Raw genomic sequence first — 19635 nt, 5'->3', positions numbered from 1 at the left:
CTTCTAATTGGGAAGCGTCCGTGCATAAAAATGCAGTTCGTGGTTGGACTTGGAAAAAGACAGCGCCCGTCCAAAATTATCTCGGTGTCTCTTTGACAAGTCTAATTAGTTGGACTAGTTTTAGGGCCGAGCTGACCCGGATTCAAATACCATGGCATAGCATCATAACACATAATCTTAAGAGACTTAACATCAATATACCTTACAGTTTCACAACTTTAATTTGATATTGATCTGCAATACTTAATGTCTTGGTTCGAAAAGAAATTCCTAAATTAGAATCAGGTAGGGCTGTGCTTTTTATGGGTTTATTTTTTAGCAAATTTTAGTATTTTTACATTTACAGGTAAAATTGACTTTGGTCACTAAACGAGCCTTTACAAAAAATCTTAAAATTAAGCTTACCTGTATAATCTAACGGATGCAAAAGATCCCAAATGAATGTGTATCACTTATGTCTTTGTTTTTCAGTTTTTAGTGAGTCACAATAGATCTATTACCAATCCTGTGAATATGGCGAATACTCAAAGTAGGTCACCGGAAATGACCTTTCACGGAAGTAAATAGACTGGTTTAATTTTCATGAACTCCCTTAAAAGCAACAAGTATCATCAAGAACCGGCAAGAGTCTATAATGTAAATAAAATACAGTGGCTTTCTTTTGTTAAGGGTACTTTGGACGAAATTGGTATATGACTTTATTGGTAAGTCAATCTGTATCTAGTCCGCTTTATTTCAAAAGTCTTCTTAAAGCAAATGATGTTTTAAAATACTTCCTCGACGAATTTCACTATCTCTTTTTATTGTTCACATTTAGTAAATACTAGACATAGAGGATATTGAATGAGTGTAAAATATGATAAACAAGATCAACAAGGAAAGGCGACGTTCAACGCACGCAACCCCAACACGATCCAGTAACAAGAGCCAGTGGCAAGGAGCCCAGGAGGACACAAAACAAAAACAGGGCAGGGCAAAGCATGGGCAGGTTAATCACTCAAGTCATATATAAGAAGTTCGATACTGAATTTATTGCATGAGTTGAAAAAAATATATTATGCGAGCCTCTGCACTTACACGAATTTAATAGGTCTATTCTATTTATCACATTTGGTCATTTTTCATTGACGCGCCTATAGTATAACGCTAACATTTAGCGCGTCTTTACACTATGTTTGTATAACGCTAATGACGTCACATCAAAATATATGCACGGCCATGCAATACCATATTTACGGAGTCGCAAAATCGGCACGGGTGATGATAAGTAAATTTATTAAACAGTATTATTATAGGTATCCTAATTCATTAAAGTTTAAAGACCTTATGATTAGTTACAAAAAAATTCACATTTAAAATACCTGGCTTTATTTTGTAAAGAAATGTTTTATATTAATACAACAATGCAAATATTAAGTATAATATTGTGTCATTAGTCTCCTAGAAATTTTGTTAATGAAAGATTTCTGTTATTATTAGGGCTCACACTGGCTCAATTAAAATAATAGCCAATAATTTCAACTTAAAAAAATAATAGCCAAAAGTTCAGCGGACTATTCACGAATTAGCGATTTACAACATAAGCAGTTGATTAAATAAACATTACATTTATATCTTTCAGTTTTATAAGGATTCTCAAATAAACTGATACATTTGTGTATATTGATAACTACCTTTTTTTAAATAGAACCACAACTTTAATTGTTATTATAGAACAGAATAAAAACGTTATAATTAGTATAATTACTGTATAACAATAATATTAAAGATTCATTATAACTTTACATAATGCTGTTATCAGACAACTTTTTTGTTTGTTCTAATCAAATTTGGTCAGCTATAACCACTGTCAATTTCCACATTTCACACAGAACTGGAGTAGATCTAGGTCATATTAGCCTATAGAAATAACACAAGTTTGCAAACTCATTCACAGAATGCAGCCTTTTTTCTGAATAATTTACTGAAAAATATCATCATCACCAATGTAATACAAATTTTCTGCCATAGTAGTAAAGATTTTTAAACAGAACATAGCTTATTTCACTTTTGAATAAATATCAAAATTATCGGTGTCGCGAAAATATGTGACAATCAGATTTTTCCTGTTTTCTGAAGAAATATTCACAATTTTGGTTGTTGTGCAAATAGTTGTTTGGAAGTTAATACTTTTTAAATATTTAACCATTGTTTTCCACTGGCGATTTAGTCAAGTAGCTTAAAACAATAAAAATCAAAATTTCTGCAATTCACGGTAAATTTTGGGTATGTCAATATCCAGTTTATCAATTTTTAAACGATTTTTGTGGCTAATTGACGGATATTTGATGGCTATTATAAATGCTGGACAATATCTTTAAAGTACTTATACAATTATACATCTCGCATGTATTTTATCACCTCGGGCAATATAGTTAGCAGCACGTGGCCGGTAAAAAGTTGACTCTCAATTAAATGCACCCCGCTGGTGTTAATTGGGTCTACTGCATTCATTATCGATTTTTACACCTTATATAAACACTGTTGGAAGTAAAAAATAACCGCCAGATTTTGTAGCCAAAATGCAAAAATAATCGCCAATCTTATAAAATAATCGCAAATGGCGACTATGGCGACCGACAGCGTGAGCAAAGAAGAGTAAGAATCTAGTCATATATTTATTTTTACTTTACGGGTAAAATATAATTGTCATTCATTCTCCTGATTTTTTAATTTTTTTACGTATATTTTTCTTTCCGGTTGTTCACAATTTTGTATTTTATGTCACATGTTCTTATATGAACCATGACAGTATTGAATAAATCTGGAAAAGTCTTCAAATCTAAATGTGTTAAGCTTACCAAAAATTCTTCTAGAGCAAAACTAAATTTATAAAAATGATTATAAACAGGACTCCTTGTATAGAAGCTGTGGAAAAGATTCAAGTGCATCTTTAAAGATGTATATTTATTTATAACAGCTTAGTATACTAAGAGTTCTTAGAAACAAAAACGTGTGAAACAATGCTGCTGATGATAAATTGTAAGACATGTACATACACGATACCGACCTGTGAGAGATTGATTGGCGTGACCGATAAATTAATTGTGTAAAATGTGCAACAATGAAGAACTAATGGTCGCTTTCTTCATTCTATTACTTAATCAACAGTCCCTTCATAATCGAAAATGATTGTTAAGCAGCATAAAGCAGATGTAGTTTCCTTTTACTTGAAACGGGCTATAACTGACCGGGCAAGAAAACCTTAAAATAGACCATACGATGCTTTTTCTGAAGCCATAAACAAATGGATACGTCCGATTTTAGGTGGAGCACTATGTATTTACTGAAAACGAAGAAATAATTAAAACACGCATAATATGGCATTTATATTATAGTTCAGATCCAATGTGTGATGAGAAAAACATATAGTTTGCCTTTTTTTCTAAACTTGGCTTCTTTTGTTCAATGATCACAATTTCTGTCGTATTCCTGCTACTAATTATTATGTTTACGCTAAACTATAAGTAAAACTTCCTGATATCAAAATGGCGCTGTCCATAGAACAAAATGGCGCGCTCCATATACATTCTGAATGCTTTGGATTTCTTGGTGAAGTTTAATATCGTCATGTGAGTTTAATCTTATATAGTTCTGCCTTCACATGAGAAGGAAGAATTACACATAATGCATTAAGGTCATATCTATCTATCATATTTATTATATTTGAATCTTTTTTCTTTTTCTACAAAGAAAATTAAATGTATGGGAACCGACACGAAAAAAAATAAGTTAACACCAATTTACTGACAAGACATTTTATTTTCTATAAATCAGTTGAATAATATTTTTTGTTGGTAAGATCTCATGCTTTTTACTTTATTTGTGGTCATATTTCACCTTTTCCTAGAAAACAGTGAATATATGTTGCTGCGAACAAGAAAAAACAGGATTTACAGACACTTTACACCAGGCCATTTTTTGGAGACACTTCACCCCACTTTTAATGAAATCTGATTGAGCAATCGGCTATTATCTATAACAGTCCTCATCCATAGAGTGACGGAAAGGGTCGAACGGTTGCGATTGCTGATTGAGACGCTTCACCGCCCATTTTTGGTTTAGTGTTTCACATAAATGAAGGTAGATAGATAAATACTTTTTATTCCTCTAATACATGTATTGAAGAGCAAGACATATTTACAAAACCGAACAATAAAAGATCATGGCATATTATGCACAATAAATTACAAAACATAATATTAAAGCAAATATCATTTGTTACACAATCCTTTCAGTTGGAATAAATATATGGAGATATACCGATATCTACATTTTTCTCATAGGATGACATAAAATATATATAACAGGCTTCTTTATATATGAAAACCACATCGTATTTGTATTACTCTGCAAATACTTGAAGTTGACTATCAAATTATAAAGTGTACAGGATACAAAAGTTAAATTTATCTGCAAAAGTTAAGTTTGGGAATACATGTATATTGATCTATTTCTTCGGTTAGTTCTGTCAAAATTTTACTCGAAACGAAAAAGCAAAATGATGACTAAGTTATTAGTGTATTTAAAGCTTCTTTAACATATGTTTTAAAAAAAATGGTACTCTAGGAATATAACCAACTGTAAATTGATGGCGTTTAAGAAAGGACGACATTCGATGTTACAATACCTATCATACTGTTATATAAATACGATGAATTATTTCCAAACGAAGAAAAATAAAATAAAATCAAAGATAGATAATGATAGTATTTATGAGATCATATCAGTGTTTAAGGCGTTACGTTAATGTCTCACAATATTGCAATTATATATATTTGAACAACCTGTATATGCATTTTGCAATACTATAATTGCAAAATCTTCCAATCATTATCCGCAGCAAAGTTAACTGAACAACGCGCCAGCACTGACTTTCTATTGTTGTTGTTGTAAGGGATAAGAATATATCCATGCCTTTCGATTGAATTATTGCATCCCATAGAAATATTATTAATTGTTGTTTTTATTTTTCTTTAAAAAAAACCTACCACTATGACATATTTGAAACAGTAAATAAATATCATCATTATTAAATGAACCATTCTTTTCTAAGATATCATTATAATTTTAAAATATCTTATTTGTTTATCACTCATTGAAAGGGTGTGTTTTTTTCCATAGATATATCATGATACTTTTATCCTTTCACACTTCACTTGTTCTTTAAGTGACATGTACTACCTTAATAGTTTACTGTTTGCGTTTATGTTGAAAGTCACACATGTATATATTTATTTGTCAGCAATAATATAGCTCAATAGAAATAACACTGATGCAAAAAACGGTAACAAATTTAATGCTAAAAAGCTGTACTTCCTTACTTCAAATACCAAACAAGATATATTTGTATCTCTGCGTTTAAGTATGAAAATAAATTAAATGATGATGCATTTCTTCCATAGGCTACCTCTCTAAATAAGTACAGGTAACTTCAGCCAATATTTAGCCTAAAATCCCCTTTCCCGCTTTGTACCTCTGCAAAATGAAGCCTGAATCAAAATGGTTAGTAAATCAAAACTATGCAAATACTATTCAAGTAGATACAAAAGAGATTGAGAACCTTCTCTATAAGCTCAACCTTCATAAAGCATGTGGTCATGATATAACAAAGCTGTAACCCTCGGGGCCATTAACCATTTTACGGGCCGGTCCTATTCTGTCGTTATCTCTTAATAATTTGACTTGTACCAAATTATTTTATTTTGGACTGAATTACCTTGGGATCGGATAATCTTGAGCCGGATTGACGTGGTACTTACATCGTGTTATAAAGCAATAGACCAAAATGTAAAATGTAAAGAATACATTGAATTAAATTCATTTCAACTTCACCAGAACAAATATTCCTTAGTGGTAATTATTGCTTCTTAGCGTTGCTTCGTTAATAAGTATTAGTACCCGTCTAAAGGAAACTGACTTACGTCAATTCTTTATTATTGTAAGTGGAGGAATGTAAGGGTTGTACATTTTCACCAAAACATTAAATGTTTTCCGCTCATCTGCCTTAGATTTTGTAGAATAACGGTTAATGACAGTTTACTGTATCATATTAATATGCTTTGGAATTGTTTTATTTTGTAATTCGTCTGTGTTTAGTGCTTAATAAACTTTGTCCAAATCAAAAAATTCCTTGGGAAATCCCCTTTATTTTCCTTGAAAACTTTTCTTCCGCTTTAACATTTTCTCAGAATTCTTTGGTTGCTTCTTGAAAACACCATAGCAAATTATCTTAATTTATCATGCAACTGCTATGGTAACTGCCCGATAACACTTGCCTGATAATTATTTTTGATATCAGGTCAGTAACCTGATATCAAAAATAAGCCCCGCCCATTTTAACGGACTTTTTATCAATTGCTTATATTCTCATTTTCATCAGCATGTGAGTTCTTCAATGTAATCTCATACCCTTACAAGTCTTGAATCAAGATGTGATATTTATTTATTTATTATTTCGATTTCAATTACGAATAAATTAGATAGCGAATAGTTTTAGCACCAACTAAATGAAGTGACGTCATAATTTATATTGCAAATGACATCATCGATGTTCACGTCATACTATGCATGTAATCATAACAAACAGGCTAGACGATTTTCTTTGAGAACTTGTAAATGTTTACTTTATTTCGCCGGATTATTATTTCATAAATGAACACATTGTTTCGTTTGAAAAATAAGACGCATGATTGTGTACAGTAGCTTGTGTTTGATTGCCGATTTGAATTTTCTTTGATTGAAATTATCGTGAACTTTTGAATTTGACAATTCAAGACAAAAATTGCAGTAAATATAAGTTTATGTGATTCTTAGTGAATTTTTGGATCGACGTTTAAATGTTTAAATTAAAGGTAAGAATTTCATCGTATTAGGCCTACATTCTGTTGTATCTTTTATCCGAGTCGAAAGAAAAAATGGCCGCCATAACAAATTCTAAGTTTCAGGGGCGGAAGAATTTGTTTTTCAAGAATTATTTCTTTGAACAAAATCCCCCTTTTTACGAAATTCGCTATTTGCTAGTAGATTATTTTGTTATTTTCACAGTTATTATGTGTTACATGATAAATAGAAAAACATGCTACTGTCTTTTGATATCAATTTTATCAGGCTCGGCTGATATGGGCAGAAAGGGCTCGGCAAGCCTCGCCCTTTCTAGCCCATATCAGCCTCGCCTGATAAAATTGATATCAAAAGACAGTAGCATGTTATTCTCTATATATCGCAAGAGTGACAGGGCATTAAATACACGCGTCCCAAAAAACTTCAGGTCACATCTGTTCATAAGTGTATGTTTTCAATTTTCAGAAAATATTTCAGGAATTTCCAGCTAGAGACTACTTTTCGTTTCGGAACTTTTTAAAGTGTTTTTTCTTCATCTGTTTCATCTGTTTATTTATTGAGAATTAATAATAATTATATATAGGATAGTATTTTGAGTTGGAAAAAAAAGCTTTTAGAGCTAGTGCTATATAGATCTATGTGTAACCATGGACTTTAATTGACATTGTAATTTAAATCCGTGGTGTAACCGGTATTCACGAATTCGAAAACCTAGCTAAACGCCGTTTTCCGGTACTTTCTGTACATAGCTCTGGGGAATTCACCTAATAGAGTGTAATATTGAACTCGATGTTTTCGGTCTTTTTTTAAATTAAATTGAAATAAAACAGTTATTCCTTTCTAAGAAAATAATTGAATATCATTTATGAATAATTCCATACAAAAAAATAAAGTAAATACACAAGTTTACCAGAAAATAACCTTATTTATTATGGAAGATTCCACTACGTCAGTTTAAATTTTATTGATTTTCATTAAAAACAATTTATTTTTTACAAAAATTTGCAGTAGATATTAAAGGAATATTGATAACTTTCAAAAACATCAATTTTTTTCACCTTAATCGGTAAAATAATGATAGAAAAATAGAAATATCATGTAACTGTGTTATGTACTTCATTTGGTGTAATTCCCCAGAGCTAAATCCGCAACGTACCGGAAAACGGTGTTTAGCTAGGTTTTCGAAAAGGTCAATAGATGGATACCGAAAATAAGCTATTTTCGCGAAAATAAGATCGCGGCCACGAAAATAAGATTTATTTTTTAATGCCACGAAAATAAGATTTATTTTTGAAATAGTGCGTTTATCTGTAAAAATAATTATGTAAGTTATATATTTAATACATTCATTGAATGATTTTACAGCACATAAAAAAACCTAAAAAAAATTTAAAAAGTGAAGTACTACATCATATGAAAATAGCTCAAATTGCCGTGTAAATCGAATATAAGATCGAATCTATGAAAATAAGATTTATTTTTTGATAAATTGTATTGAAAACATATTTTTGTTGTTATTAAATGATTTGTATGAATGAAATAATAAAGAATGAAATGTTTTGTAATGAAATATTTCTTCGGTACATATGGTAAATATCCCAAATAGTATAGAAAGAACTTAAGAAGGCATGCGAAAATTCACTATTTTAAATAATTTTTTTTGGTTCTGAAATTTATCATTTCGTTCATACAAATCAATTATTTAATACATTATATCAAAAATAAATCTTATTTTCGTAGACCGGATCTTATTTTCGCTTTACATGGCAATTTGAGCTATTTTCGTACGATAGTATTTTTTGGCTCAAACTTCACTTTTTTAAATATTTTTTTGGTTCTGAAATTTTAATTTGCTGTTAAATCATTCAATGAATGCATATTAAATATATAATTTCAACAGATAAATGTATAAATATATAACTTACATAATAATTTTTACAGATAAATGCACTATTTCAAAAAGAAATATTAGTTTCGTAGCCTCGATCTTATTTTCGCAAAAATAGCTTATTTTCGGTATCCATCTATACCCTATCTGTAACCCATTTTTACTAACTATAATTAAAGATTATCATGCAAGTTTAAAATGGGTAACAAGACACCCCAGCCTGCATCAAACAGCTCTCAAACTTTGAAGACACTCACCTCAACCCTCCCTTAAATTGATTAGAGATTTTACCAATCATCCCTTATATTTCAATAATTATTTCAACAACAAAAGAAATTGATGAAATTTTCTCGTTTTTCATGATGTAACTGGCTATACAACTTTGTTATTTATAAATGGATTAACTTCATATGTAGACACAAGATCTTTTACATGTATGTCAGAACCTTGATGTATATCAAACCTAAATTGACCTTGACTCATGTATGATGTTGACTGTCAAATTATTTAATTTTCTCTGATAATCGTTACAAATGGCTGTAACTTGGTAATAAATCAATGGATTATTTTCATACTCAGACAAAACAACATTTTGGACAAGACCTTTTTAGTTTTAATAGGTTAAACTGAGTTTGACCTTTAAATGACCATAAGATCAAAGTATTGAATTTTGGTTCAGTTGTCATAATACTGTTATTTATGTACAGATTTGATTAATATGTGGACAAAAAACTCCTTTGACCAAACAGACATGTGGAATAATTAAGATATGACCGTGACCTTTAAATGACCTTGACCATTAAATGATTGAATTTTGATTATATTTTTTTATGGAAATGATTCATACTTGGACAAAACAACATCATCTTGAGCGACTAGACAGACCTGCTAAATTTAAAAAAGAGACAAACATATTTTTGTCTTTAATTTTATTTTTGAAGACGTTGTTTAAACTGTTTATTTGTTCGTTTTTAGAAAAAATTAAAAGAGCCAAGCGTTACCCCCACCCAGCGTTGGCTCTTGTTACAGGATTGTTTGTTTTAATCGGTAGCCATGTCTTACAGTCCACTTTATTACTGTTTGGAAATTGTTTGACCAATAACACACTTTTAATCAAGTTTAATACATACCCAATATTTAAAGGGTATTGATACAACTAGAGTTGAATTTTGATGCATAATTTTTTATGCTATAAAAAGCAAATTCATGTCTTATATGAAACCCTTATTTTATCAGTAATTGTGTTGTCATATTTTCTAAGAAAGAAGTGAAAACATTTTTCTCTAGAAGTTGGAACAGTTTTTCTTTGGCAGTTGTTTGGAATATTGTTTTGAAATTAAGGGCCCTTGTAATAGGTTGTGCATATATTTGGATCAAGGCAAGGCATAATCATTATTAACAACATTCAATCAATGTGATTATACAATGTATATCTTTTTCCCCCATTTCAGATTTACTAGATGCATCGAAGTAGAGATAAATGGGGTAAACAGCTCCCTCTCACCTTGTCAAAAGGGCTAGGGCTAGATAGAAATGCTGGACAAGGTTGGTACATCCTTAAATTGTATAGTACATGTATTATACTCAAGCTATAAATAGAGCCACAAAATAATAAATGTGCTATTTATATACTTGTCGGCTATAAATAGAGCTATATAATAATGAATGTGCTATTTATAGAAACAACAAATACCTAGAGTAAGAAGAAAAAAAATGGCATACATTCATATACTAAATAGAAATATATTTTTATTCAGAATATTTGTCAATGCCTTTTGAATATTGATATTTATAAGGCCATCCTTAAAAAAATGTTTGTTTGCAGTAACGCTACCGACTCACAAAATTTGCCCCTACTCAATTTTTTTTTTCATGATCTGGATAAAAAAATTTTTTTTTTTGAATCAGAAAATTATACCTTGTGCTTTGTTTTTGTTCTTTTAAAGGTTAATAGAAGAAATAAAATGTAGTTCTTATTAAATTAGAATTCATTTATCAGTTTATTAATTGTTACCAGATTATCAAAGCATATATTGTCCATAGGAACTCTGGAACAGGACCGCATATTGCGGCGCATAAATCCGAATCCGTACCAGCTTTACATATTGTTTGTCCGACCTTTGAATATCTTTTTATATTATACGAGCGGATGGTCTTTAATTATCTTATCTCAATTTAATATAATCTGCTAATTTAAAAATCAGTCAAATTTACGGTATATTGAAAAAAGAAAAGGAGTGACATCCGCCATTTGCCGCAACGTTCGGCGTAAGTTACCCCCCTTGATATGCTTGATTTTTGTTTTAATTTTTCTAGTACTCTCTTTATGTCACTCAAAACATGGGTTTCCTAATAAGGAATACCAGATTAGTGCCTTGAATATATATCTATGGATCATGTTTTAATATTCTTTTTTTCAGTTAGGCAAAATCTATTAGACCATATTACTAAAGTGTCTGTTTTCTCCATGTAAACAAATCATAACACGAATACGCCCGTTATAATGCCGACTATACATGTCAAACACTAGTGTAAACATTAAACCGTTACGATACCTGATAGTTGACAACGATAACGGGAACAAAATTCTGAAAAAATAGTAATCAAGTGTAGCCAAAGGGGGAAAACTCATGCCGAACGTTGCGGCAAATGGCGGATGTCACTCCTTGTCTTTTTTATAATACCGTAAAATTTGACCAGTTTTAAAAGTAACAGATTGGGTTCAAGTGATAATATATTGTTTGAGACCATATGCTCGGATAATACTTAAAGATATTTAGATGTAGCAGAAACGTTTTTAAAAACCGTTACACGATCGAAAATATGCGCCGCAATCTGCGGTCCCGTTCTCGAGTTCCTATGATATTGTCCAGCATTTTGAAATTCCATGTTTATATGGGAGAACAGTTCAATAAAAAAAAAAAAAAAAAATCGACCTACCTACCCACCTTAAAAATACTGGGTCGGGTTACTGCAAACAAACATTTTTTTAAGGATGGCCTAAAGACAAAGGAATATTGAATGTAGTTTACAGAAAACTTATGATAGACCTGTATAGAAGTTATTTCAGTGTGATAAGTAGGTCACAGAAACAAAGAGTGGACCTGAAAATGATTAAATATCTTCTTAAATAATGGAGGTTATCAGAATCACAAGTAAAAATGATCAGAGCATATAGATATTTCCATGTAGAACTTTGTGTCAGATCCTAAACAAAAGCGGATATTAAAATCATGCCCCCGGGTAAAAATTGGTTTGGCCCTCCATTGGGGTCATGATAAAACAACTTAACACAATCATCACAAGTAATTCAACCTATTAGAATAGCTCATTAATATAATATTCCAAATTTATATATGATTTGCTTTTAACAATGTCCACTATAAGGTTTTTTTTTTCTGTAATAAGACTTGCTATAGAAGAAAAAAATGAACTGTTGTCAAATTACATAAGTGAAAAAACTAATTGGCTGAAAAAACTTGCTGTGAAAACTAATTGACCCGAAATCTTATCTGCAGCACTTATGCTATACTACTGAAATCTAATATTATTTTCTAACTTTCAGTAAACTACGTGCCGCCATCTCCGCAGGAAAACAAAATGGCGGGCCAGAATGAATTTATCGACTTGAAAAGGAAAAGGGGGAATATCCCCAGCGTTGTCCAGCCAAGTGGTGTTGAGTCCCGAACCGCCCAGTTAACTCGAAAGCCAGTGCCTGTTACTATAAATGAACTCAAGATAAAACAGACTCTCCAGCAGGCTTTCAAAGCTGAGCCTGTTTCAAAAGGATTCACACAGCATCCGACCTTGCCAAACTTTAATCAACTGCCGGATCCTACACTAGCGCATGAGGAAAAGGCATGGAAGAAAATTAGATCAGTGACAACTGATCAGCCAACGAAGACATTCACAGAAGGCCCTCCATTGCCTCTGGCTGAAGATGGGAATGCCAATGAATTTGGTGTGGATTTGAGAAAGGACACTAGCAAAGCATTTGAGTGTGGGGTAAACCTTAAGTCAGATGTTCCGGCTAACAGATACACACCAGGGTAATGACATTTGATAATTTACCTAAAATTGATATAATATGCTGTTCTTAGATATTGTTTTTAGCTTGATTTAAATATTATTATAGTCAGAGCTGATGTACTCATCCAGGCGTCTGTGTTAGCGTTGCTGTCACACATAAGTTTAAGTTTTTGCATGTAATTTGGTATCTCCAAAACTAAAGAAGGAAATTGGTCAAAACTTTACAAGCTTGTTCTTTTGTGATTAACTAAAATGATTGGCACAAGTCCAAATTGACTCTGATTTGCTTTTTTGCATATTTATGCCCCTATTTCAACCTGAAAAATCGTGGTTAAGTATTTGCATGTAAATTGATATCTCCATAACAAATGAAGGGATTGCGTTGAAACTTCACACACTTATTTGAGAGCATAATAGGAGGTCACTATCTATGGCCCATAACTCCGTAACTCTTTCCAGGATTTTAACAGAATTATGGCCCTTTTTTGACTTCAAAAGTTCTCCCTACTTGTTTTATCAAGCACTGAGCTGTTCTACTCACAGCTCTTTCATTTTTTTAAAAAAAGAAAAAAATTCAAATCAGTTTTTGTATCTATGGCCCATAACTCCATAACTCTTTTCAGGATTTTAACAGAATTATGGCCCTTTTTTAACTTAAAAAGCTCTACATACTTATCAAGCACTGAGCTGTCCTACTCACAGCTGTTTCATTTAAAAAAAAAATTCAAATCAGTTTTGCTTCTGAAACAATTCCGGTCTCCTTATGATATGCATAAAAAATGGTAACTCAACCAACTATTCAAACATTTTTGTTTTCAGGACTGTGAAGTATACAACATCAGATGCTCTTAAAGATATGGTCAATGATTTACAAATATTCCATGAAAAAAACACTGGCTGTATAGTAAATGGGGTATGTGCTGTTGTATTATTATCTTATTTGTAGCTTAATTGTTAATGTCATTTAACTATAATTGGCTCTCAAAAAGAAATATATTTTGTAAGTGATAAGGATAATTTTTCAATTTATATCAAGATATTTTACAACTCAACTAAGTGGTTCGGAGAAAGTGTTCTAAAATAATTGCAGTACACAAGAAATCTTCAAATTTAGCTTTTAGAATGTCAGTGGATTGACTAGTTAATATCCAGTCTAGTTTGTGCAGTCAGAAATATTAGGGCCTGAAAACCTTCTAAGCTTTTAAACTGGAAAGTAAAGTAAAGATTAATAATAATTATTTCTGTAATTTAATTCCCTGGCCTAGATAGAGGGTAAATGATTTGTGCTGTTTGAAAATTAGTCATTAAAATTTCAAAAAATAAGATTATCCTCTGTTATTTTTTCACACACCAGTTAGGCTATGGACTTATTTACATACATGTATTTTACATGTTGACCACAAAACTACTACCGTTTAATTGGAAGACTGTTTCAATGTAAGTAATAGGTCAACCTAATAGATTGACTTGAATATAACTTGGGTCAGAGTCAACTCTCAAGGTTAAGTGATAGGTTCTTAGTAGGTTCGGCTTCTGATTCAGCTCTAATTAGAGAGTCCTGGAGCCTTTTAAAACCCTTATTATCTACCTCTTGGAGAGTTATAAGGTCTACTTTGATATTTTGGTGGTTTAAGATGTTTAAGTATTTATTTTGAAATTTATATTTCCAGACATGTGCCCCAGAATTTGACTGCTATGACGATGGAATACATTTTGTGCAGGGACAATGTCTCGGCCGTGGCTCCTATGGTGTAGTTGATTTATGTTACGATTCGAAAACACAACAACCGTTTGTCAGGAAACAGGTATATTAAGTTGCTATAAGAAGGCCCACTGAATGATGGGACTTTTTTTCTCACATTTTATTCTGTAAGCAGTTGAGATATAAAACTAACTAAAAGCTTTGGGAGCAGAAAAATAGTTTTTTCCAGATACATGAAGTAACTTCATGTGATGATAAATAGTTCTATATTCTTCATAGGACTTTGTATAAGACTGAGAAATACACAAAAATAACAGTTTGAAAAAATGCAGTTGATGTGAGCAGGGCTGGGAATCAAAACTGCGCCGTATCCTACAAAATGTAAACAAACGCCGCCATCTTGGAACGAAAAACGTATGTTTTTGTTTATAACTTTTTTTGTTGGAAATGACTGAAAACCAGATATATGTATTAACACGCTACACTATTTTCCGCTTCGTTCGGTATATGTTGCTTGCACAACTATTTTGTAAAACAAAAGTTATAGCGAACTTGCATCTCGAAGCGGGGCAGAATTTTTATGAAAATGTGTGGATACGACGCAGTTCATATTGCTTTATCTATCGTTTTTTCCCTCAAATCAATTATATATTTGTTTCAGAGTTCACCATAAACTTCGAAATATAATTTTGCATCATTTACTAAAATTTCATTAAAAAGAGATGTTTATTTTCCAAGAAAATAATGATTTTTACGAAATGATACGACGCAGTTGAAAATAAAATATGATACGACGCAGTTGCATTTTTGGCAGTCTTTTCAACAGGGATAATTTTGGCACAAAATATTTCTATTTTATGGAATAATCACTTGCGCTAGATAAAAAAACCCAGATCATTTGCGGTGTATAGCAATGTTCTGTTGCTTTTGATTATTTAGAATACATGCATTGTGTCATGTCCAATATTACATTTAATTTGAAAGTTTACATTGCGGAAGCTACTTTTCAGTTAAACATGTTACCTAATTGTTCATAATATCTGAAATGATTTCTTATATTTTCCTGAATGCTCAATATTATCCCTATTTTTTTTCGCAAAAAAATATAGAAATCTATTAACTTGAATTCATGCTGGCTAGCTACGCTCTAAGTTAACTGTGGTTCTGCATGTTCTGGGTAATGACTGCTTTTTTGTGGTTTGTTTTCAAACTTTCACTCTACTTCTACACATTAGCTTTACTAGGGGCGAGGACCTCAAGTGCGCCTTTGTGCATTATTTGAGGCAAAATGGTGCACCTGCAGAGAACCATCCACATTTTGAAACTAGCTTGATAGGTTTTCCACACGAAAGAATAAAAAGTCTGTGGTGGTTTTCGAATTCATTGCAGTTCAGTTCAAGTGATTTGAATTCAGTAAACATAAACAGCTCGGCCACGGTCGGACACACCTGTCTGATTTGTTTTTTCAACAAAATTTGTTAACGTCAGCTGTACAAATAAGCAGCTTTTTTTATTAACTTCGGGCATGAAGTTATAAGATTATAAATATTTGAATTAATTATAAAGAGAATAACATTTAAATTTCTTATTTCGATATGACTAGCAGAGAAATTTTCAATGTAAACATCGGGTAATCCTCTGTGAAGTCATTTTCTGAAAACCTTTGTTTAAGTTTTCAGGCAATTCATTATCAAATAATCACACTTTAGTATGAAGGTATGTTAAGATGCCATGTCTCTAGTCTGTTGAAAATTCGATGCGATAATCTGACCTTAATTTTATGTTCAATCACATTCTGTTCAATAATTTCCCTAAAGTCAAATTCCCCAAAAAAATCCATACCTATATATAAAAAAGTGTTTTTTTTTATATATAGGTATGGACTTTTTGGGGGAATTGACTTTAGGGCAATTATTGATAGAATTTCAAGCTCCTGTGGTTCAATATTGTGAAAACTTCTTCAATACTGTTGAAAGATCATGTCTGCCTATATCTGTATCAAATTTATCGGTGCACAGCGTAAAATACCTTTGCAAAACGGACACCTTCTTTACAAAATAATCTGTAGTTGTATGATATGTAACTCGATTTTGAAAATATAAAGTTTTTTAATGGAGAAGAATGATACTTAAGTGCAAATATAGAAAATACATTCCGTAGACCTTTCCTCATCGGCGATAAAGAAATGCAATAAGACAACATCAGAGGTAAAGTTCCGCGGCGCTGAACATAAAATGACTAAACGGAACGCATAACCTACTTGCAAAATATATTGTAGCTTAACCATTTAAAATATAATTTTAAAAATTTAATGTTCAGTTTCAAATAATAAAGCTCATCTGTTCTCACCGATTATTAAGAAAATGAATACAATAAAATCGGCACGTAAAAGACATAAATAATAATGGAATTGACGGAAATTATTGCTAATTACAAGTAACAAAGGTAGGCATGCAATTTGCGCATAGCTCTTTTCCGATAGCAAGAGACATTTTCAAAATTTGTAATTCTTTCTCTCTTTTGTATCAACAATAGTAATCACTCCCATTTTGAACTCACGGGAAATTTTTTTAGAAGCATGCTAAGGCAACACTGGAACACGTTGTCATATGGTTGTGCGATCACGTGTTTATTGCACAATGTATATTGCATTTAATACAGTTTTTTCGGAATTTGTAGAAGCTCAATATGATAGGTACTTAAATGCGACCGAAAAATGCAGCCTTAATAGAATTGTATTACATTTCCATTTTTACGGAACCAATGAGTGACCTCTGCTTTTGACTAAAGTTTTAAACAAGAAATGTTGTTGGGCGTTATTAGCATACCTAGCACATAATGTAAATAGTTTAAAACCAATATGCAGTCTGCAATAAAAATACAACTGCGTCGTATCATATTTTATTTTCAACTGCGTCGTATCATTTCGTAAAAATCATTATTTTCTTGGAAAATACATATCTCTTTTTAATGAAAATTTAGTAAATGATGCAAAATTATGTTTCGAAGTTTATGGTGAACTCTGAAAACGAGTATATAATTGATTTGAAGGAGAAACGATAGATAAAGCAATATGAACTGCGTCGTATCCACACAATTTCATAAAAATTCTGCTCCGCTTCGAGTTGCAAGTTCGCTATAACTTTTGTTTTACAAAATAGTTGTCTAAGCAACATACACCGAACGAAGCGGAAAATAGTGTAGCGTGTTAATACATATATCTGGTTTTCAGTCATTTCCAACAAAAAAAGTTATAAACAAAAACATACATTTTTCGTTCCAAGATGGCGGCGTTTGTTTACATTTTGTAGGATACGACGCAGTTTTGATTCCCAGCCCTGGTGAGATCAACTCCAGACCAGCAAGGGCACCATTAGTCTGGGACATTTGATTAATTATGGTGCCAGGTTAAAAACATCATATATCGGGACTTGAAAAAAAGATGTCTGGGTTTGGGGGAGGGTAGGTTTGATTACGGGGAGTACACTCTTTGTGTCATTAAAACAAAAATGATATCACTGTAGTAAACATTTGACTTAAATTTTGATTATTTGTACTTCTAAGTGTATTGAAATTTTTGATATGACAAATTATGGACAGATAATAAGAGAAAGACACGTGTTTAACTATGCCAAATTTTATGAAATCAAAAATTCAAATTTATTTCAATATGAAAAAAAGAATGTTTACATCAAATCCGTACTCCCATGTTTTAAATATTTTAAAAAAAGCACTAATTAGTAGAAGTGTATGTTTGCTATAATATGGATTTGTAAATTACATTTTTGTTCTTTTACAATAGGTGTCGAAGAAAATGCTGAGATCTAGTGAGATCATTGTACCATCAACCCTAAATCACTACAACATTACAAAGTTCTATGGTCTTATACAACGTTCTAGCCAGGAGGAGGAGGGGAATCCAACCATGGAGTTGCTGCTAGAATATGGTGGTAAGTTGCTTGACTCCTGTTGCAAATATTGAAAGCTTTTATGTTAAGCACTCAATCAGCTGCCATCCAGCTAGCTTATGTTGTTCTTGTGTGTCTGTTGTCAGTAAGGAGAGCATCAGATTAGTTTGGTGATAATAAAACTTTTTTCTGAGATCTGTCTCGAATCTCAGGATTTTCATTGGTCAGTATAAATTCTATGCTGGTTTCTGACCAAATCACCTGAGGTCTGAGTATAAATTTTTTTGAATCCTTGGGCCCAGGGTATAGGGCGCTGGTTCCATAAAAAAAAAACAGAAAAACAAATAATTTGTTAGTAGGTACAATGCATGAAAACTCTTCTGTTTCAGCATGACTTGAAACTGAACCGAAAAACAAAAGATAGTTTATATTGGCACAAGATTGAAATTTATAAGGCCTATCAGGCCTGAATCATAGTTCAGGTGGATGAATCTGATACTACATGTCTTACTTTTTAATAGGCTAGAAGAAAATTATTTAAGAAAACCATTTAAATTTTAGGACATGCTCTAAACAAGTATTATCAGCAGGGGAATAAGCTGACAGATGCACAGAAGTGGGAAGTTTCAAAGCAAGGATTTGCCGCCTTAGTTCACATCAGTAATTACAGAATAGTTCACCTTGACATCAAACGTAAGTTATATAATAATTAAAAGAGATTTTGTTGAGGTGGCACGATAGCTCAGTTGGTTAGACCACTGACTGCCACTCCTGAGGTTACAGGTTCGATACTGGGTAACACCCTTCGGATTTTTCAGAGACACTTTCAGTGTTTCCCACCTAACAAGAGGTGGACTGGTAAGAAATCCAGGTAATACTTGCATGTATCAGTGCTATATACTGGGCATGTAAAAGAGCCAAGAAATCTATTCAATAAGAGCTAGGGACTGGTTCACGGATTCCCTTGTATCTCATAGCCGTCTCTAGAGTCTGCTGTGGTAAGGACCCTACTGGAAATAAGTGCTTGCACTTTCTTAGGGTATCCCAAAGAAAAAATAAGTCAGACTCAATGTTGTTGATTTCAGACTGACAAACTTTTCGTTCCATATCATTTCAGGTTTATATAGTACCATTGGCATTTCATTCTTTTTGATTTCAAATTATTTTGCCTCCTTTCTTTAAATTATGATCATTAATTATTATGTCTTTACATTACATACTTATAC

The 19635-nt window shown here is 31.9% G+C and overlaps 1 protein-coding gene across 2 annotated transcripts in view; it reads left to right on the top strand.

Annotated features, from left to right (window-relative positions):
* Positions 1 to 5937: 5937 nt before the first annotated feature.
* The window catches only part of LOC132744558 (uncharacterized), a 41811-nt gene continuing 28113 nt past the window's right edge, over positions 5938 to 19635 (top strand). For both annotated transcript variants that reach the window (XR_009627715.1, XM_060733311.1), the window contains exons 1-7: positions 5938 to 5980; positions 10222 to 10315; positions 12336 to 12819; positions 13619 to 13712; positions 14470 to 14604; positions 18304 to 18451; positions 18971 to 19102. Coding sequence is in view for 1 of the 2 variants with exons in the window: in XM_060733311.1 (XP_060589294.1) it covers positions 10231 to 10315; positions 12336 to 12819; positions 13619 to 13712; positions 14470 to 14604; positions 18304 to 18451; positions 18971 to 19102 (1078 nt within the window). In the remaining variant the exon portion in view is untranslated. The remainder of the gene's footprint in view (positions 5981 to 10221; positions 10316 to 12335; positions 12820 to 13618; positions 13713 to 14469; positions 14605 to 18303; positions 18452 to 18970; positions 19103 to 19635) is intronic.

The sequence above is a fragment of the Ruditapes philippinarum genome, unplaced genomic scaffold (assembly GCF_026571515.1).
Source record: "Ruditapes philippinarum isolate M1 unplaced genomic scaffold, ASM2657151v2 ctg809_1_1_1_1, whole genome shotgun sequence".
In the NCBI taxonomy this organism is placed as follows: Eukaryota; Metazoa; Mollusca; class Bivalvia; order Venerida; family Veneridae; genus Ruditapes; species Ruditapes philippinarum.
Note: the sequence above shows the minus strand (reverse complement) of the source record. Positions and strands in the feature narration are given on the sequence as shown.